Here is a 21,502-nt window from a genome sequence, read left to right as displayed (position 1 = left end):
GGGAAGAAATGGCTTCTGAATTACAATTAAAATGTTTCTCGGCCCTTTTCAAATTCTGCAGCATGTTTGTTTGCAATTATTTATTGAAACAATTGTTTGAATGGATTATATGGTTCACTGTGATTAAGTCCTCAGCTAATGCACTAGAAAAACAAATTAGCAGGATGACAGAAGGTATGTTCAGTGTTTCATTCATGATTTCATCTGTACACGTTAGCTTTCTGCTTAAACATGAGCGACGTTCATTATAGCTGTTTATTTTAAATGTGCTAAAGGGTTAAGGGTTACACGTCGCTATACACACAGCACAGCTTAACAGGAGGCATAATATGTTAGGCGAATCAGAAAACGTTAAAATCAAGAGCTGCACTTTTCCAGAATAAAGCCGCGTTTATGTTCAGCTGGAAATTTCCTCAGCCGGGCCATAGAGGATTCGGGCCCTGTGTTTTAGCTGGGCTTTTACACAGCATTAGGTCCCCTCACCTTGGTGTTAAACCCATCACCAACCCCACCACCAACCCAAATACCAAGCCCACCACACCAGCCCCACCACACCAGCCCCACCACACCAGCCCCACCACACCAGCCCCACCACACCAGCCCCACCACACCAGCCCCACCACACCAGCCCCACACGGGCAGCGCGGGCACCCACCACCAACCCCACCCGGCCTGGGCGGCGGCGGCAGAGCCGCTCTCCAGCCGCCCTCACCCATCTCCTCGTCGCCCCTCGCCCTCCCCACAACCGGGCCAGGCCGAGCCGTTCCCCACCACCCCGCCGCCGTCCCCGGCTGAGGCCGGCGGTGCCCGGGAGCGGCCGCAGGGGGCGGGCAGCAGCGGCGGGGTGGCGCCGCCTCCCCGCCCGCCCGGCGCTGCGGGGCCGAGGCTGAGGAGCCGGAGCGGCGGCGCTGCCCCTGCGGGCGGGCGGGAGGAGGTGAGCGGGGCTGGAGGAGGGCTCCCGGCGGGGCTGCGGCCCCCTCGGGCCGCCCGTGAGCGGCGTTTCCCCGCGGGGGCTCCCCGCTCGCCCCCGGCCGGGCTTCGGCGGGCCTGGCGGTGGCGCGGAGCCGGGCCCGGCCGCTCTGCCCCGGGGCTGCCGGGCGGCGGAGGGGGCCGGGGAGGGCATTTTGTGGCCGGAGGGGCTGGGGGGAGAGGTCGGGGCGGCCGCTCCCCTCACGGGCAACGTTGTCGTGATGTCGTTACAGCCGCAGACGGGCGCTCCGCGCTGCTATGAGCTCGTCCCAGGTAGGTACCCGCCGCCGCGGCTCCGGCAGTCCCTCGGTGTCCTCCGCCACCTCCGCCACCACCAGCAGCCGCCGCTCCGGAGCTCCCACACCGTAAGTTGTCGCCGGAGCGGGGCCCCGCGGGCAGCACCGAGCCCATTCCTCACGCCAGCACCTCACTGAGCCACGGCCAGGCTGTGCCTGCTCGCTTTTCTCCTCCAGGGATTGTTCTGCCCGGAGCAGTTTCTCACAGCCGGGTCCCCCGTCTGGCTGATGTAGCTCTGCTGTGTTTTCCTAGGTTTATCTAAGGACAGTTGTCAAGTTTATATCATTCCTATTGTCAAATTTATATCGTCCCTCTTATTTTTTGTATCTGCAAAGCCAGTTATTTTGTAAAAGGTGTTTTTTTTTTCCTTGCAGTGTGCTCCTGAACAACCCATGTTAGCTACTTACCACCTTTCCATCTGACTGTTTACAAGTTGATTGCTCAATAACTTGTAGTAAAATCTTTCCAAAGACTCAAGTTAGGCTAACGAGTCTTTACCTCCCTCGGACCTCCTCCTCCCCTCTCTTGGAGCTATGTGCTAGTCTCCGTCTCGTGTCCTCTCTGACTTCTAAAGGCATTGCTTGGGTCAGCTCTTCAAGCATCAAGGGAGGATTTCATAAGTGTCCGCTGACTTGAAAATCTTTATCTTATCTTGGTCTTTTAACCTACCTCCTTCCACTTTGACCTCACCTTCTGTCTCCCTGCAAGATTAATTTCATTAAATATTTAGTCACAATTAACCTTTCTGCTGGGGTCTGACATAAGACATTTCACACTTTCATCCTGTTTTGCATCACCTGTGATTTGTTCCTTTTGCTCCTTTGCAAGTAATGAACCTTGACTTCTTTCTTTTTCTTTTATTGTCTTCAAAGAACCTTTGCTTGCTACCCTTTATGTGCTTTACTAGTAGAAACTCATTTCTGTACCATGGTTGTTCTCATTTTATTGCTACATGGTAGCACTGGCTCTTAATAATGATCCTTAGCCATGTGCCCCCACTTTTTTTTTTTTTTTACCTTTTGTGTGATTTTTTTCAGATCATTAAAGTACTCCTGATGCAGTTAAGACAGTCTTACACACTTTTGCTTTTGAACTGCTTTTGTGCACTGAGTCCCTTTTGTGCACTGAGTCCCTTTCAGTAACTGCCAGCTCTCTGCTTTCTTCCATCTCTTAGATTATTTGCCCAAGGCTCATGCTTGTCTGTTCCCTGAGGTTGTTTTTATGAAGTCTGTTAGTTTTATCCCATTCCTCACATTCTGCTTTCCTTAGAACAGTGAGAATCTGTGGACAGTGGACCGCGTTCAGCTCAGAAGAGCAATTTGTCATGTCCTATTCCATGATGTCCCCTCTCAAGGATTCTTTGGACAAAAACTGGAAGTAGGCTGCGGTATGGCTAAACAGTACCAGTAGCCCACTTTCTCTTGGCAGTTCCATTTCTGTTCCTGTAAGTTTTGCAGTACTTTCATATCCCATGGCATGAACTGAAATGGGCTCTCTAATCACATGGTGAATATTCATGCATGCATATTCTGTGACATCTACTTGATGTATATCTCTTGTCTGGTCAGAATACAATTATTCTCATTATGTTCCCAGATGTGAACCCATCGTGGTACAGGAAATGCTGGCGTTTTGGTCATGTGTTAGCTACATTTTGGGTCATGTGGCAAGAAAGAAGTCAATGTTTGTTTCAATGCATGCATAAAAATCTGTGTGCTCTACCTCTACCAGAATGCATCATTGTCGGAATCTTTTATTAGAACACCGATTTTGTGGTCGCTTTCACATACTATTTTCCATCTTTAGAATCTCAGTCCAATTTCAGCGATCTCCTCCCTTTAGTCAAAAACTGAAATGAAAAGTACCCACTGAAGTACATTTTTCTAATAGCTTCCTCCAAGCTTCTGGAACACAAAGCTACTCTTGATTGTAGGAGCTTGTTCAACACACTTAGTGTGTTCCCAGCTAACGACTGGGTAAAGTTCCCCACTGGTTACTGTTGTATCAGCCCTTAGATGATTGCTCAGAAAGAGTTTCATTCTCCTTTCTGTGTGGTTTGTTCTTGATAGCTCCCAAGACAGCAGCAACCTGGTGCTTTCCCTTTACTCCTCCTTGACCTGCCTTTCCTTATTGCTTCATTGATTTTCAGAGCTCATTCCTATTCTACAGTGCGGAACCACCTGTGTCAGAACTGTGGTTTCATGCAAAGGCTTCTTTCCTGGGGATTGTGTTTTTGTTTTTGCTTTTTATGTCTGTCTTTTTGTGTTTGTTACAGCTTTACTGAAGTTTTGTGACCTCTCCAAAGCTATAGCAGTATTTCTTTTAATTTTCTGAGAGCCTTAGATTGCTCACGGCCTCCCTTACTGCAATGGTGAATTTGAGTCTTAAAACTCTCTAATCATTTTTTTTTAGTTGTGTGAAATCTGTCACACAATATCTGTCAATAGGTCAGTACTGTGCTTGATAGTACAAGAAAAACTTTTCCTTGTTCCACATGAAAGTAACTTTTGGATAAGATCCTGTGGTTGAACCAGACATACACAGCATATATTATTCTTATGAGAAGGATATACATGTATTGTCTCCTTAAAACTGTAGCAGCCAGGAATAAAAAGGCTTTGAAAGGTCTCTAGACCTAATTATTGTATTGAATAGGCAGAGGAGAAACGAGCTATGTTTTTGAATAGGAGGGGAATCTTAATGAGAAACATTTTGTTTTCATTGTTATTTCTAAGTTACTGGAGCAATATCAGAGGAAAGTTAAGGGTGTGTTTTTGGTTGTATTCTTTTTTCTTGTGGTCATATAATGCTCAAAACTAAGCAATCAGTCTGTAATGTGACACTGAAATAATAGAGATTGTCTGCTGAATGGTGTTGTGATGTAACTCAGAGACATCCAGTACCGAATCCAGTTGTCAGCCTTGAAAAATGCAACTTTCTACTCCCTGAGAGTTCCATTTTTTAATTCAGACAGAAGTTGAAGGTCATAAATGATATGGTATTATACCTGGACCAGTACTCGTATGCCACAACAGTCCTTATAGTTGGAGTACATCTGCCAAGGTCACTCCATGCTTACCCTGAAATCCACCACGAACAAATAGAGAATGAATATGTAGCTACTTCAGTCTTCAAATATTTTAAATTTAAGTAGTAAAACTTGCCTAGATTAAACTCTAGCTTTTAGATTAGTGAGTCTTAATTTCCTTTATGAATATATACATGCTGTCATACAAAGATCTGTTTAAAATATAAAGAGGAGTTTCTGTGTGCTGACAGAATTATTGTTCTTTCAAGGAGATGCAATTATTTCACCCTTTTGTCTTTCATACAGCCTTTGTTGAATTCCCTGAAAAAAGTTGATACTTTTTTTTTGAAAAACATCATGAGATTCATCATGACAAAATAACAAACATAATCACAGTAATAATACATATTATATGTATGCAGGTTTTATATGTGTAGCTCTTATCACAGTCCCCTTAAAACTGTAAGTGAACATCACTGTCCTGTTTTCATCCCCTTTCCGAATAGCACTGCACTATGTTCAGAATAGCACATGCACTCTAAGTAATTGACTTCTGTCAAAACTGATTGTGTTTGCTGTAATGCAGGTGATCAGAATACATGGCTCTCATCACAATCCTCTTTTAAAACTGTAAATGAGCTGTCTCAGCTTCATAGACAGGATACCTGAGCAGCATAGCTAAGATCAGGATTTCCACACCTAAGTCCCTCTAAATCAGATAGTTCTCACTGGACAGAATTTGATACCTGCATGTAATGAATGTGTTACTTAGAATTAGTCAAGAGTTACTTACTGATCACACTTTATACTGAAGAAATCTAACTTCTTGCCCTCCTTTTCATCTTTGTTCATTAATCACTGACCTCGCTGCCATCTCCCTACAAACCTTTGCATTCTCTAAACCCTTCTGCATTATGCATTTTTTTTAACCGGGATCAGCAGTCATGAATCTTTATGCCTTATTGAATTGCTGATTTTAATTAAAGTGGTTTTAAAAGTATATGTACAATCTTTCCTATACTCTTTTATTTCCTTTTCAGTTTTTTACTACATACTTATTTACTTCTGTATTATTAAAATACTTGAAATTCTTGTGTTTCTCCTTGTATTTGTGACACATATGCACTAATCAATTTTGTCTTGCTACTTTATGAAGGAGAAAATAGAACATGAAAATTAGAACCACAGAATTTGCATCCAGAGGTGTGCATGGATTTTGATAGTTCATTAAAATGTATGACACTGCTTTTTTTCCTTCTTTTTTCTCTTCTCTTCTTTTTTTTTTTTTTTTTCCAGAAAAAATCATTGTAGGTTCGGTGGCTTGGAAGTATGGAATCAATCTCTATGATGGGAAGTCCTAAAAACCTCAATGAAACTTTTCTACCAAATGTTGCCAATGGCATCAAGGATGCCAGTAGGATCACAATAGGCATCATTGGAAGTGGAGACTTTGCAAAGTCACTGACCATTAGGCTTATCAGATGTGGGTACCACGTGGTTGTAGGAAGCAGAAACCCTAAACTCGCTGCAGAGTTCTTTCCCCATGTGGTTGATGTCACTCACCATGAAGATGCAGTAGCCAAAGCAAACATCATTTTTGTAGCCATTCACAGAGAACATTATGCCTCTTTGTGGGACCTCAAGCATCTACTCATCGGTAAAATTCTGGTTGATGTCAGCAACAATACAAGAGTAGACCAATATCCAGACTCCAATGCAGAGTATTTGGCATCACTTTTCCCAGATTCCCTGGTTGTCAAAGGATTCAATGTTGTTTCAGCTTGGTCTCTACAGTTAGGACCAAAGGATGCCAGCAGACAGGTAAATTTTGTATCATTTGATTTGTTTGTAAGATGAAAAAAACAGGAAAAACTCATGGGATTCGCCTTGCCAGACTTAATGTGTCCAAAGTGTTGGGTCTTTAATTTGAGTTGGAGTAGCCGATAAAACTTTTGGAGTCCAGTTTATCCTACGTTCATGTATAGAATAAATGGTCCAAATTGTCCTCAGGGATGCCTGTGTATCTTTAAAGATTGCAGAGGAAATATAGGTACTAGCTTAGACTGAACAGCTGACCTTTAGATGACTACAGTAAGAAGAAAAGAATAGGGTTCTAATGTCTTCTGGAGGACATACGTTATTTTGTATTTCTATTCTCTATGCAAGGATGGAGGAAGCATTTCCCAATATATTTTAGTTTAAATATTGGTTTGCATGGGGTGAACTGTTGAAAAAGATGCACAGAAATCTGAGGTCCTGATCCCAAGAAGTCAGTTCTTCTAAAATGCTTGCATTCAGTCTAACGGCAAAGTGAATATAGCCCAGTATTGAGCTTTCAGATTATCCCGAGATCATAAATCCAAGGAAACAGAAGGAGGCACATATGTTTCTAAGTGATCATTCGTTTGATCCAGGACTGCTTGGAAACACCATGTTCAAATTCTTTCCCAGTATATTCCCCAAATCTGTCCTGCATATAGAAAAAGCAGGTTTATGTTTTTCTTGCATTGCTGAAGCGTTACACGGACATGCAAGAACCCCGTCCTTCACAGCTTTGTGGGCTCCGAGAGATACACGAAAATTGACTGGTGGACCATAACTCCTGGAGACTACTGAGTTTTCTGGCACTGCAGGCAGATTTTAATGGAATGCAATCAATACAGAATTAGCATAATTTTAAAAAAATAACCTCACTGTACTGTTTTTATCCCCTTTTAGAGTAGCACTCCACTATCAGTAATTGACTTCTTTCAAAACTGATCATGTTTGCTGTAATGCAGATGATCAGAAACCAGTGGTGGGCAAACTACCCCACTGTAGATTTTAAAGGGACATTAAAGTATTTCTAGCATTTCATAGCATTTTTTTTGCTATGGAGGAAATAAAAATAGTCTTTAGGAGGAGTTATTTGGCTGCTGGTTTTTTTTTCTGTTAAACATTCATTTTTTGTGGAAATCTGGATCATGAAGTGAAGCTTAAATTATTATATATGGATTAGACTGTTTTCTGCTTTGCTTTCTGTTTGTGCTACAGCTGTTTTGGGGTCATCATTTAAGATGCCTGTATATTTGAGAGACAAGAATTTCTGAAATTATTTTAATCATTTCAGGTTCAATCCAATCCTATAGACATCTCAATATGGGGAATGAGACTTTTCAATGTGTGGATTACCCTGACATCCCACAATCATCTTGTTGTTAACTTCAAGAAAATGCCAATTTTGTTTTCATTACTTTGTTCCTAAATCAGTGTGCATGTTTTCATCTTGGCTGGATTTGTGTATGGTTTCATTTTTTATTTCTATTTCTTATCTTGGTGCTATAATCTGGGATAGCAAGGTACAGTTTTAGCAGCAGTGCTGTGGTTTTGTCCTGGAGGCTCTTGGGGAGTTATTTTTTGTTTGTTTGTCTGTTTTGTTTCTGTTTTGTTTGTTTGCTTTGTTTTAACCTTCTAGTCTTTTTCTGTGACTGCAATCCACCTGACTTTTCCAACAGGTCTATATATGCAGTAACAATGTTCAGGCTCGCCATCAAGTTACTGAGCTTGCCCGTCAGCTCGGTTTTATTCCTATTGATCTGGGGGCATTGTCATCTTCAAGGGAGATTGAAAACTTACCTCTGCGACTGTTCACACTGTGGAAGGGGCCTGTGGTGTTGGCCATTAGCCTGGCAACGTTTTTCTTCATCTATTCCTTCATCAGAGATGTAATCCATCCATATGTCAGAAATCAACAGAGTGACTTTTACAAGATCCCCATTGAGATTGTGAACAAGACTCTGCCAATTGTTGCCATCACTCTGCTCTCCCTAGTGTATTTATCAGGGCTTATTGCAGCTGCTTATCAGCTTTACTACGGTACCAAGTATAGGCGATTTCCACCTTGGCTGGACAACTGGCTGCAGTGCCGAAAGCAGCTTGGGCTACTCAGTTTTTTCTTTGCCACAGTGCATGTGGCATACAGCCTCTGCCTACCCATGAGGAGATCAGAGCGATATTTGTTCCTCAATATGGCATATCAACAGGTAAGGCAATGTTTAGCTAAGTAAGCCAAAAATGGTTTGGTTGTACGTGTGACCCATGAACACAAAAATTCATGTTTTCTGAATATGTCCCGCTGTTTTCAGTGGAAAATCTTTAGGGTGATCGTAGGCAGAGGTAGTGCTTAGTAAGAAAGGAGAGTAAAAGAAATATCTGTGCATGGTTCTCGTCTCGGTCAGACTGCATTCAAGTTTGTGTAGTAGGTGGAATCAAGGATGTGTTCTGCTTAAATCCCTGGCAGTAACATACACAAGGAGAATGTAGACTAGACAGGATAAGAGCAACACCACAGGCAACTTCTGAGTTTCTAAGGTAAGTTCCTCTCTGTGTATTAAGACGCGGGGGATGTATGTATATCAGAAGAGCATTTACAAGTGTCAAGAAGTACTAAGGGCAGATGCTGTGATAATATTCACAGATACATTTATGTTCATAAGATGAAAATTCTGTTACTTTGTAACTTTTTGGACCAATGGTACAAATATTTTATTCATCATTAGAAATTCTGTGAACAGCATCTATTACAAGCAATAGAGATTGACTGAATGTTCCCAGGAGCAATTGGTCTTGCATAATCCTGAAATAATCTCTAACAAATCTCTCATCCTTTAGAATCCACAATGTTTTAGTTTGTTACATCATTTAGAAACAGTTGTGGATTCACCTAGTTTATGTTATAGAATATAGGTTTCCAATGTCTGAAGAACACTTCAGTGTTGCTTTTCTAAAGTTCAGTAGAATGTACAGACATCTCTTTTTATACGATAATTGTTATTAATAGTATATAATGTTATATTTTCTTTTACCAACTCATCTAAATTTTCCTGCTTAACATATTTTTAATCTAACAGAAGCCAATAGCAGCAGTAAGGAAATAGTTTATTGGGTGGGGGGTTTTTTGGTGTTTTTTTTTTTTCCTTCAACACAGGAGGAAACCTCTGAAACATTTTACCCCATTTTATAGAGACTTCTGTTGATACTTACACTGTTCTGGAGAATAAAGTGCTTCCTTTCTACTCCTTCATCAGGTTCATGCAAACGTTGAAAATTCTTGGAATGAGGAAGAAGTGTGGCGAATTGAAATGTGTATCTCCTTTGGAATAATGAGTCTTGGATTGCTTTCTTTGCTGGCAGTAACTTCCATCCCTTCAGTAAACAGTGCCTTAAACTGGAGGGAGTTCAGTTTTATTCAGGTGTGTTACTTTTTAAATAAGAGGTTTTTTGTTAGTTGTTGTTACTAACTCCTTTTAATTATTATTATTATTATTATTATTATTATTATTATGAAAAGCACTTTGCAACATGATAGTGTGTTGTTTTTCCTATCAGCTAAGTTAATAAAAACAATATAAAAGCTGAGTTTAGACTTAGCAAATTATTAATGGACAAAACATAGGCTATTTTCTAGGCTTGTTCCAGTAGAACAAGCTCTTGAGTAGCATTGCCCCTATGTACAGTGATTCAAACAGACCTCTACCACAGTGTTTCTAATACTGTAGAGAATCATCAGTTGTGAATGTTGTTGCCCAGAAATCATGTCTGTCTCTGATATCCCAAATTGTTTTGGAGATGCCTCCATTTTACCTAGCCTGATTTCATAATGCAGGTGGCAGCAGCAAAAATTCCAGCCTGCTTGATCAAGGGAAAAAGACTTCAAGAGGAGAAGTAGTGCAGGCTCAGCTCATTTCTTCAGAGAATGAATTTTGAAGAAGTGAGGGATATGAAGGTTGAGCAGTGATGCAGAAGGAAGTAACTGTATCTCCCCTACCAGGACCTAAGAGTCTAGCAGAATACTTGGAGTTGATGCAGTACAGAGCTGACTGCTAGCCAAAACGAATATCTGATTATCTCTTCATGATTCAGAGAGAAAATGCTCATAACATCCAGATGGAAGAGCCACAGAACCAGACAGTGATAAAGAGTGTGCTCAGTAGGAGATCCTAGGTGACGGAAACTTAGTATGAAATTTGGCAGGTATCTTAGCATGACCCAGAGTAGGTGCTAACTGAAGAAAGAAGCAGGAAGGAAGCTGTGGCTAGTAAACTAATGCATTCGATTTCTTAACTCCTCTTCAGCACCCATCTTTTTCTCCTCTAAATATATTTGGCTAATGAACAAAGATAGATGTGGGTAAGAAATGAAAGAGAATTCATATATTATCAGAGCAGACAGAATAGCTTGGCTAAATCAATACACTGCAAACAGAAAGGGACACTTTTTGAAACCAGTCCTGAAGTGTTCACATAAAATACATGGAAACGGAAAATGTCAGCAAGCAGTACTGCACCTGGTCCTTCAGTCTTCAGGGAGTTTATCAGTTAAATTAGCATTATGTAACGTAGGCATAAATAACTACTGCTTTTGTTTTCCAGTCCAAGAGTTCACACCCAAAGCACACCACTCAAAATGGCAATGGACAGAACAGATTGGCTTTGAAAGCTTACCTTTCTTAGTAAAAATGAGCACAAATCAACCATTTAGGATGGTTGGAAGTAGGAACGTCTTTTTGTAGACGTTCCTTTTATTTGCTAGCACAATTCTAAAGTTTTCTGGGGACATTATTACTAAAACCTTTCTTGCCCAAACACTTCAAGGAAGAGCTGCTCTGCCTTGTTTCTCCCACAAGAACAGAATACTTTTCCCCCAGAATACAGAGGTATGAGGTGTAGGTATTTAGCAAGTTTATGAGTAAGATTCCAGTCAGAATTGCTACAGGCAGTTGATAAGTTTAGCAATATCCTCTTCTTGGGAGAATCTGAGGTATACCTCAAATAAACATAGGCTTTGGAAAATGCCTATTGTATGTTTGCATTGTTAGGAGTTACTCAACCACTGTGAAGGTAAAAATCCCTGAAGCAGATTTGTTTCACAGCACAGTTCTGTCTCCGTATATGTACGTCTTCCTGGTAATATTTTATGGATTTTTCTCCTGCATCTTTTTTACTCCTTTAGCACTTTGTTTTGTGTGTTGTTTTTTCCCCCCAACAATGCCAGTTTGTCCAATTTATCAGTAGCCTTGGCTGGGAATCCCGTACATTGGCTAAAAAATAACTTTGATCAGGAAGGAAAAGAAACAAAATAGAGACAACTGACAGAAAAGACAAAAGAATTGGCAAGTCCATTGGAAACATGCTAATATATTACTCAGCTTCCAGGAAACACAATTTAGTGGAAGATTAGGAAGCAAAGCAACCAAAGATGTTCTTTCCTTCTTGTCAGCAGCCTTTCTAGAGCCTTGCCGGAGGGGTTCTCAGGATTTACAGCTACTATTGCTACACACTCACCCACCAGTATGAAGTTACCAGTCAAGTATTCCTTCTTGCTGCTTTCAAGCAGTCCTCTGCTCTTATAACGTCAGCTTGCTGTGCCTCTCCTGGTCTCCCTTTGGTAACATCAGCGTAATTGACCTTTGAGCTCTTGTACCCATGTTCACCCCTTTCTTTTTATGCCTTAAGAAGTAAGGAAAAGATGACAGAATTCCAGTATGTATATTCCCTCTAAGGCACAACTACATTTGAGGAGATCCATTGTCTTTAATCCCTGCATTCCCTCCTCCACATTGTCCAGTCATAAAACTCGGCAGAAGAAAGTAACCTTGCACACCTGAGTGACAGCTGCTCTCCCTTTCACCTTCCGAGTATTAAACAAATTGCTGTCTAGCAGTTAATAGCTTCCACAGCACAGTCATCGTTTATTGCTCAATTGAAACATCTTTTCTGTTAGCATCTATAAGGATGGGCAGCTTTGGCTTTCTGAGGCTACTGCTGATCAATATTTGTACTATGATCCAGTGCTGCCAACCAGTTTTATTTTACTGTTCCGCTGCCCATCAGTGCCTTTTCCTGCACTAGTGGCTGTCTTTTTGTCCAAGCCCACTTCAATCAGTTCTTCTGAGTTTCCTCATTTCATTACTGCGCATTGCTATAATGCTGCAATTGCAGGCACTGCTGTAGTCTTTGAGCATCTGCAGATACAGGCAAGATCAAGTGCGTAGTCTTTATAACAAACACAAGCATTGTACTGACAGCCTCTCGCAGTGAGTTTTTACTTAAGTAGCCAAGGCAACCAGTCTTGCCTGTTCTTCTGGAAAAGTCATTGTCAGTAACTGCAAGCTGGGAAAAATGACATTTCTTAACGGGAATTTCTAGTGCAGATCCGCCCTAAATAAACAAACAAATGAACAGAAACGCTGCAGAACACTAAGTTGTGTGGAGAACGTCCTCTTTCTAGCTAAGCAGTTCCGTTACTGTCAAAAGTACAGCACTGAAATACAACAACAGAGGCAATTAAGAGCCTAGGGGAAGAAAACACTGTCAGTAGCTGACAAACTCCTCTGGGACTTTCTTTGGAGTCATATTATTACATCCATATTATTACATGAGTCGTTGAAATAGACCAGTACGTACTACTAGCAGGTGCCCTGCCAACACTTCAGAGAAGCATACAATAACTTTTCACAGGGTAAAAAAAGAACTGAATAGAGTCCCTGTGCATCACATTTCTTTCTCGTCCTTATACTGTTAGTTCGTAATGTTCATATCAGTACTTGCTAGCTTCCATTTTGACCATTAGATACAAAAACATACATAGATGTGTCAAAACTAGTTTGTGGATGGAGTTTTTAAAAAGTATTAAAACGATTTTGAAAATTCTGGGAAGAGCCTGTACAGCATTTCCCTCATTCTTTTTCAAGAGTTGCTACAGTTCTCATCAGAAAACGTGATGAAGAAATGGGGGATATGATTCACTCATGCCTTTTTCCCTGCTGGCAGCGATATAAAAGCAATGACTTCAGGACAGCCACACCAGCAAAAATCTGCAATAACTTATCAGACATCAGGGTTGATAGTATTGTTTACTGTCTGAATTTCTTACCAGAATTTCTGTTCAGATGCTGCATTTGCCATTTTAGTATCCACAAATTATCATCTTCGATTGTTTCATTTCTTGTAGAATCGTTCTTCTTAAAGAAAAGTACATGCTGCAGCATATCTAAAACCTAGCTGGCTCTGATATGTCTCCACATTGGCAAAAATAATGGATAAATATTGGCAAGTTAACAAACATGGTAGCAATTAATGAAAGTATTTCTCCTTTTATACCAGTTAATCCTTGCAAATGGTATTAGCTCAGACATTCTCCTGTCCCTAGAAATTGGTTAATCTCGGTGCAGAAAAAATTCTTTTGCTATTGTAGACCCTGGTAGTCCTTTTACCATGGTTTGGAAAAGTCAAACTTAATATATTTAACTCAACTCTGCAGATCAGTGGCATTTAAAAGGGCAGATTCACAGAAACTGTGAATGACTCCCACAGAAGAATGACTTGGGTTAAGTGAGAAGAGGTCTTCTGCAGGGTGCTGTGCGAACCTTCTACTTGCCACTTAATCCAGCACTACCCATTTAAGAACTGCACCGTTGCCTTGTGCCATTCTGCCCAAATCCCTTAGTCCCAATATTCCCAGTAACTAGTGGATGGCAAAAGGTAAGGGATGGTTTATGCGAAGTTCAAACTAGTGCCTATAGGTCATCGTGAGGAAGAAGCAAACGGCACCTCTTGAAGCAATAAAGCTTTGGATCAATAAACCCAGATCTCTTCCAACAGAATTGCACTGTTCTATAATTAGCATGAATCTTGTTGCCATCTAACCTCATAGGTGAGAAACAGGAAAATTAATTGCAAATCCAACTGATGTTGTTGTGGTAATTTTGCTGAGATTATTCCTTATACGTGTCTTGTAATTGACTTCCATTACTTACAATTTGGACAAAGATTGCTTTCATTTCAGTTTTGACTACAGCCTATAGATTCTAGTGTTTTAAGTCAGTGCTCACTTCAGTTCTTAGTTGGACATATGAACTTAAGAACACATTGATAATTTAAAATAGTTCATAGTGCATTAACACAATGTCTAATAGAAATATTAAATTCATGGGTTAGAAGTGTCTGATGAAGGACCAAGTGCTATTATCTCATCTTTTTTCCCCATTTTCTCTTTTTTTCAAAGTCTACTCTCGGATATGTTGCTCTGATCATAAGTACTTTCCACGTACTGATTTATGGATGGAAGAGAGCTTTTGAAGAAGAGTATTACCGATTTTATACACCACCAAATTTTGTTCTTGCCCTTGTTCTGCCCTCCATTGTAATTCTAGGTAAGATCATTTTACTTTTGCCGTGTGTGAGTAGGAAACTAAGGAGAATTAGAAGAGGATGGGAGAAAAGCCATGTTATAGAAGAAGCAAGTGGGTCTGTTCCACATCTTTCCCCAGAAAGGATAACTGTGATGTGACGGTAGACTATTATTTGTTACTACTGTTACAGATGTTTGGTTTTTTGTTTGTTGTTCTTTTGTCATAAACTTGTATTTTCAGGAGTTTATGTAATGTCTGAGTAAAGTCACTGTGGACTTGCTTGGCGTACAGTACAAGCTCTCAAAGAAACTATAAGACATTTATAACTAGGAAACTGCTCCTTCAGATAACTACAAATACTTTATTTTGAATTACAGAGGGAAGATAATTATGAAATCAGAAAATTTTAATGCGTCTTTGCACAGTTGTATCATGACAGTATTTCATTATAACCATACTTTTGAGATATTTCTTTGACTCAGAGCATGTGTCAGAGTGCTTTTTATTAATACCACATTTTTCTGGGCAGTGTTTCTTTTATTTAAACCACACTTCTGTGTTAGTGAGTTCAACATATGGGCTAATAGAGTTAGTAATTTAGGAAATAATCAGGTTTTGAAGCAACTGAAATTAATTTGTAATGAAGTATTACACATATTTATTTGTGTGTGGTTTTACAACATTCCATGATTTGAATATGCAAAACCAATTTCAATTATGGTTTAATTATACACCTTGTAAGCAAATGGTATTGTACTAACAGGGGCTCTTTTTCAAAGAATCACGTAGAATTTTACACTTTAGCATCTCTTTATTTCTGTGTCATACAATGAAAATTCAAAATATTCTTGTGTAAAAAAACTTGCAAGTACATGTGCAAAGCAACTAGTTTTTGATTTAAGAATGATTTTGAAATATCAGAAATAATACTGGGAGTTCTGCAACAATAAAAGTCTGTTTTCACTTTGAGGCTTCCAGTATGTTGCTACAACATGGAAGCATCACATTACTCATGCTCTGTGTTTCTACACTGAAGTTTCAGTAGTTATAAATGAATTTCCCAGAATCTGTCTTAAAATCTTACTATCTTTTTGTGCAAATACAACCTTCTATTTTTATAATAAAGTCTTACTTTTACACCAGATGTTTCTGGGATATGCCTCAATTTTTAAGAAACAAAATTATTCTTAGTCCAAAAAATGAAATTTTACCTCTGAAACTTGGCATTTGCATTTCCTTTGAGATTCAAAAGAACATTCAAAATTGTTTATTACCACTGCTTTTCTGGTTTTACTCTTAACAAAATAGCCAACCCAACTCATGTACCTTCAGGCTACTCCTACTTAATTAGGAAAATCTTTATTTTAATGAATGAGAATAGGTCCAAATATTCCTTAGATATATGGAATTATATTTTTCATATCTATTTTTGCACTATTTAGGATCTCTGACTTTCTTAGCTGAAACTTCACTTACTATTTCTTTGCATGAAATTGTCATCAATATATGATGCCTGTCAGAAATGCACAGTACTTAAGTTGAATATATAATTAAACATTATTAGTCCTGTAAGTCTGAGTACCTCTGTAATGAAACCAACAGCTCCACAGAACAAACAGAATCTAGAATCAAATTCTGCTCTCGGTTACACCAGCCTAAATCTAAAGAGTTTGTGTTAGTTGTTCATAATTTCAATTCAAACTCAAAAATCTACTACAATTTTGTTTTAATTGTAGTATTTGTATTCTCCAAACATCAAGCCCATGTTACATTTTGGGTTTGTTGCAAATCAAAAAACAGCTAGATTTTTTTTCCAATTTCAAGCACATTCAATTCCAACGTTGAAATGAAATTTTCACACCAAATATAATATTTGCATGCATTTTTTTTCCAGAATTGAAGCATTTATGTCTTTAAACATCCTTTGTATGTAATATGTCGTCAGTAAATCTTTTTTCTCTTTGAAAATGGAGGTTTCTGAAAACATGTTTTGGAAAAAATAGAATTCAACCATATTTCATAGAATAATTAAATCATAGAATGTTTTGGGTTGGAAGAGACCTTAAAGATCACCCCTTTCCACCCCCCCTGCTGTGGGCAGGGACACCTCCCACGGACCAGGTTGCTCAAAGCCCCATCCAGCCTGGTCTTGAACACTTCCAGGGATGGGGCATCCACAGCTTCTCTGGGCAGCCTGTGACAGTGCCTCACCACCCTCAGAGTAAAGAATTTTTTTCCTAATATCTAATCTAAATCTTCCCTGTTTTAGTTTAAAACCATTACTCCTTGTAATCACTGCACTCCCTGATAAAGAGTCCATCTCCTGCTTCCTTGTAGGGCCCCTACTGATTTTCAGGGGCCCTTGTGGGACCCCTAGTGGTTGTAATGATTTTCATGTTTGTCAACAGAAACATGAGAGCTGCGGGGGGTCGGGAACAGAAAGAGAAAATTATTTTGTTTCACCTAGTTTTGAAAAGTAAGCTATTGGTTAGACAAGGGTCCATTGAGACTTTTCTGCAGTAGCAGACTAGTGGCAGATTCTTCCAAAAAGAGCATCTGTCCAGTGATTCATCCTCAGACATAACCCCTCAGCCTCTCAAAAATCGATGATTTAGGACTTCTTTGGGACAGATACTGCCTCTGGACTATTGTATTGTACTTTCTCCAAAACTTAGAAATTATAAACTTTGAAACTTTCCCAGCATTTTTTTTTTCCTGGAAGGAAAAGATGGAAGAGAAAAAGAAATACATAAAAAAGTTTAATAAGACTATCAAATAAAAGTTTAATAAACCTACCAATAAACCTATCAAATTAATTTAAAAAAATTTTTGAATTCTTTTCTTAAAAAGATGATCAGATAATTTCAAAGCAATAGCCTTATTTTCCCTTTTCCGATATGCAGCTATTTCAGTGATAAATATGGTGATGCACAAGCCCAATGCTATTTTATCAAACAGTCTAGATACTAAGCAAAATATCTGTTATTGTTGCATATAGACAGGAGCCTAAACTAGTAGACGTCCAATAAAATGAAGCACAAGTGACGGTTACAACTGCTAACTTACTTTGCCTGTGCGTAAATACATTCCAATACAGAAAGCTGTCTATCTTCAAAAGGCTTGCAGCAGTACATGTAACTGAATTTCCTAGCTTCTTATTCCATTATTTCTGACAGAAACTACACAAAGCTTGGGCATTTGTGCTCCAATTTCTTTAAATAAAATTAATTAAAGAATTAGCATAAATAGTTCGACTGATACAACTATTCTCTTGGTTATAATAAGTCACGTACACAGGTGTTTGCAGGAATATTTGCTTGTCAGTTGTCTGGAAAGGATTTAATCTTCACACCCCTGGTATTGTTTGTGCAAAACTATTTCAACTCTTTGATATTAATTTCATGCTAGAGAAAACAGCGTGTATGAGTAATATTAAAATACACAAAGTCTTGGAGTATTTTAATGAGATAAATTCCATGCTACGTTCTGCCCCAGAATAGTGCCTGTGCATGAAACCTCATTAAAACTACTGGAATTGGACAGTGTAACTGAAAGCAGAATTTAATACCTCTGAACAAACTTAGGGTGGAAACCGTCACTGTTGACAAGCTGATTACATTTCAGCATTATGTATGCTGCTATTATTTTTATATTAATTCGATTTATGTAGAGTAATTAACATTCATCTTGCCTATAATTATCCGATTCTTGTTTGATGCAATAGCGATAGTGTTGCAGAAGTAAGATGCTGTACTAATTGAGCATTACTGTCTGAGTCCATACGTTGTAATGTATCATGCAGCAACTCATGGTGTATACAGAAATGTATTTGCCCTCTTCCTATGCAAAGTTATTTCATCATTAAACTTCTTCAAGAATGTTAAACTGTTAAATTTTGAACTGCCAAAGGTGTCTGGAGGAAATAGTGGTGTGTTGTTTCTTTCTTCAAACTGCGTGTATTGAAAGTCTAAAATGTGGTTTAATTTTGTAAGTTACTTGAAAAGTTGAAATACCGAAGTATTGATAAATAGATGATATTTTTAGATCAAATATATGAATACATTTTGTGAAATATTTGTGCTATTAAATAATGTATGGTTTCCAGTTAGACCACGTATTTACTTCTAACTGGAATGACAAGATGACTTGTTATTTAATCTCATGTAGTGTTCTGTATTTTAAGGACCAATGCACACTTACAAGACACTGTAAGTCTGAAAATAAAATAACACTCCTGCATTTATTACACATTCCGTATCATACCATGTATATGTTTAGTCACATAAGGAATCTTCGTGTGATCAAACCCATTGGTTTCTATAGGAGAACTTGAGTAAGGACTTCTCATTAGAGAGAGACCTGAGGCTAAAAGTTCGGTTTCGATTGCCTAAATATATGAAAATAAATTCATTTAGACTTTTTTAGTTATTTAGGAAAATAAATATGTATTTTGAGGAATAGCTTGTTATGTATATTTTTTTTGGTAAAATTATTTAAAGCGTTTACTGATTGTAGGGATGTCCTGCCTAATGTGAAAACAACCTTCACTTCCCTCTATTACTGTTAGATAAAAGCAAAATAGTGCTTAATGTATAGTGCAAAACTTTACACATATTAGAAATCAGAAACCTCTGTGTATTTAGCAACAAGTTATTTGTTTCCTGTGGATGTTAAGGTATTTCTTCTTAACACTGTTTGAAATACAGTTCCATTCCAGATTCCATATTTGTCTTTAATTTTATTTTACAATTCTATTAATGGTGGCAACTGTGTGCAAGTTAATTAGGTCCTCATGTTCTTGAATTATTTAGAGATTAATTATTTTGAAATTCCATTTTGCAAGTTCTTTGCTTATCTAGCTTGCGGTAATGGTTATTGTGAATTGGTGCCACATTTAACCTTTTGTTCTAACATTGTGCATAATATGATGTGCCAACACGAGAAGGGACATTTGCATTTTTACTTAGCATTAATTGGCTATAAAATATTGTGTGTCTATATATGCAATTAGCTATACATGCTGCCCAACTTGCACTAAGAAAAATTACTATTTAATATAAGGCAATGAGTTCCCAAGTGGATATAAATTTCACAGGTATGACTATAGCTAGGAAACAGCTTTCCTCTGAATGTGATAAAATCAAAGTTACATATAAATGCATAAAGATTAGATAGATCGAGTTTTAAGTATAATATTTTCAATGGTAGCAATATGCAGTGGTAGTAGTTACATATGCATAGTTCCTTTCAGATAGTACGTCTCCTAATGCACACGTTTTTGATTTCTTGGATGTTCATCCTGTAGTATTTTCCATCAATGTAATAAGTTGCAGTATTGATACTGTATCATTATATGATACTGCTTGAATTAACTAGATTGCAGTCTTTAAAACAAGTAACACATTGAACTGACTTGAACAACTTGTCGTTGTGTATTGTTTTTCATGTCTTGCTGGCAGTGTCTTACAGTGAACATAGTTTGTCTTCCATATGCAGTCTTTTCCTGGTATTCTCTTTGTAGTCGTTTGTCAATTTGTTTGTGCTGTCTCTGAACAGGGCTATTATAAATTATTAGTAATGCTTTTACCTATTTTTCCATAGACTCTGTTTTTCACAAAAAATCAATAAAAAGTCAATGTCAGGTATGTGGCTTTTTCTTCTGTGCTTATACATAATAGATTTTACTTTGCCTTTCTTTATAACACATGTACTCTGATTAACATTTTCTCTGAGATGTAGCACTTGAATGCGAGTTCATAAAAAAAAATTCTAAAGAGCAGATTCACAGAAATAAACTGGAGAACCGTTTCCCTTACTTGACTGTAATGTACTCTCCATGTTTTCAGAACACAAAGTAGACACTGCAGTACTACCAGTAAATATTCAATCCACTAGTCATTCAACAAACATCTGTGGCAAAAGTGAGACTGCTGGGCACAAGTAAGGTGGAGACATTCTTCCTGTTTGGTTGTGCCTTACTGTTTGGGAAAGCATTACTGTTAAAATGAGAAAAACGGATGAACCACTATGCAGTCCTTCACTTTGAAAGTATATGCCTTTTTTTTTTTCCAAAGAGGCTTATGCCAACAGAAGAGTAAGGAGGAAAAGGATACATATGAGGTGAAACTCTGCTTAACATAAACAGCAATGTAAACCATTCTGCATTCAGAGAAGTCAAGATGCATGAGTCAGTGAAGCCAGCAGAATTCACATTTCTTTCGTATTAAGTTACATAGCTTCCCCAGATTCCTGGACAAAGACACTCCCTAGGAGCAATGGAATTTAGATATGTTTTAAATTAAATATTTTATATTTGTGTTATGGCTGTCATAAAAATAACTTTTTGGTCCTTGAAATCTGTCTTTTCTTAGATTCGTTAAAACTTTGCCTTGTTTCTGTGCATCATAGTGCTTTTTTTACTGAGTGTTGATACTATACTAGCAGCTGGGAACTCCAGCTTACTTTTGTCCAACTGGTACTGTAGAAAAAATTAAGTTCTGTCTGCTGTGACTTACTGTGCTTCCTTTTAACAACAAAAATCAGCATGAAAGTCCCTGTCAAATCCCTAGCACCCAATGACCTAAGCACTGCATTGTCATGGTATAAGCAGGTAAATCCAGTTGTTGACAGTTCTGATGATTTCACAGGTTTAAGGTTGAGCTCTTTTTTTTTTTTTTTTCCCCCATTGGTTATCAAACACAGGAGGTCTGGAAGTACAGTACCACACTTTCTTGTCCCTATGTGCCCCCTTCTTTTTCCCCATCCTACTGACCAAAACAAGAAGTAAGAATGAAAAGAAGACAAGGGGTCAGCAGACTGATTCTTAGACTCTGATTTCTGTACTATAAGGAGCTTAGTGTCATGCTTGATACACAATATAGATGGCTATTTGAAAAAGCCTACACATTCAGTACAGCCAAGCAAAGGCTTGGCTAGCACAGACGACCCACACAGCAGCACGATGAAAGGTGTATACTATTCTGATTATAATCCTTCAAAAACTTACAACCTAATTTGTAAAACAGCAAATGAAGAGT

General features: G+C 38.7%; 1 protein-coding gene and 1 long non-coding RNA gene across 11 annotated transcripts in view; one reads left to right on the top strand and one right to left on the bottom strand.

Moving 5' to 3' along the window:
- Positions 1 to 804, bottom strand: part of LOC310893974 — an 81,959-nt gene extending 81,155 nt beyond the window's left edge. For all 4 annotated transcript variants that reach the window (XR_014579442.1, XR_014579443.1, XR_014579444.1 and 1 more), the window contains exon 1: positions 668 to 804. This is a non-coding gene — a long non-coding RNA (uncharacterized lncRNA). The remainder of the gene's footprint in view (positions 1 to 667) is intronic.
- Positions 800 to 20,105, top strand: STEAP2 (STEAP2 metalloreductase). 7 transcript variants are annotated; one of them, XM_083823573.1, is made up of 7 exons: positions 800 to 934; positions 1,203 to 1,334; positions 2,541 to 2,710; positions 5,591 to 6,115; positions 7,789 to 8,316; positions 9,361 to 9,525; positions 14,339 to 20,105. In XM_083823573.1, exons 4-7 carry the CDS (start codon positions 5,624 to 5,626, stop codon positions 14,621 to 14,623), a joined length of 1,470 nt encoding a protein of 489 aa, XP_083679699.1. In that variant the 5' UTR covers positions 800 to 934; positions 1,203 to 1,334; positions 2,541 to 2,710; positions 5,591 to 5,623; the 3' UTR covers positions 14,624 to 20,105. The 7 variants fall into 7 exon arrangements, with proteins under 7 accessions (XP_083679699.1, XP_083679697.1, XP_083679702.1 ...); XM_083823571.1 differs by having other exon boundaries at positions 2,536 to 2,710; XM_083823575.1 differs by having other exon boundaries at positions 804 to 934; positions 1,203 to 1,242; positions 2,536 to 2,710.
- The last annotated feature ends 1,397 nt before the right edge of the window (positions 20,106 to 21,502 follow it).

This window comes from Anser anser, assembly GCF_964211835.1.
Source record: "Anser anser genome assembly, chromosome: 2".
Lineage (NCBI taxonomy): Eukaryota > Metazoa > Chordata > Aves > Anseriformes > Anatidae > Anser > Anser anser.
The sequence above is the reverse complement of the archived record's forward strand: the minus strand, read 5'-3'. Positions and strand labels throughout refer to the sequence as shown.

Coding starts and splice junctions, on each gene's coding strand:
- STEAP2 (XM_083823576.1), top strand. CDS start 5,624: ATGGAATCAATCTCTATGATGGGAAGTCCTAAAAACCTCAATGAAACT. Junction 8,317..9,360: donor TCAATATGGCATATCAACAG/GTAAGGCAATGT, acceptor CTCCTTCATCAG/GTTCATGCAAACGTTGAAAA. Junction 9,526..14,338: donor GGGAGTTCAGTTTTATTCAG/GTGTGTTACTTT, acceptor TTTTTTTCAAAG/TCTACTCTCGGATATGTTGC.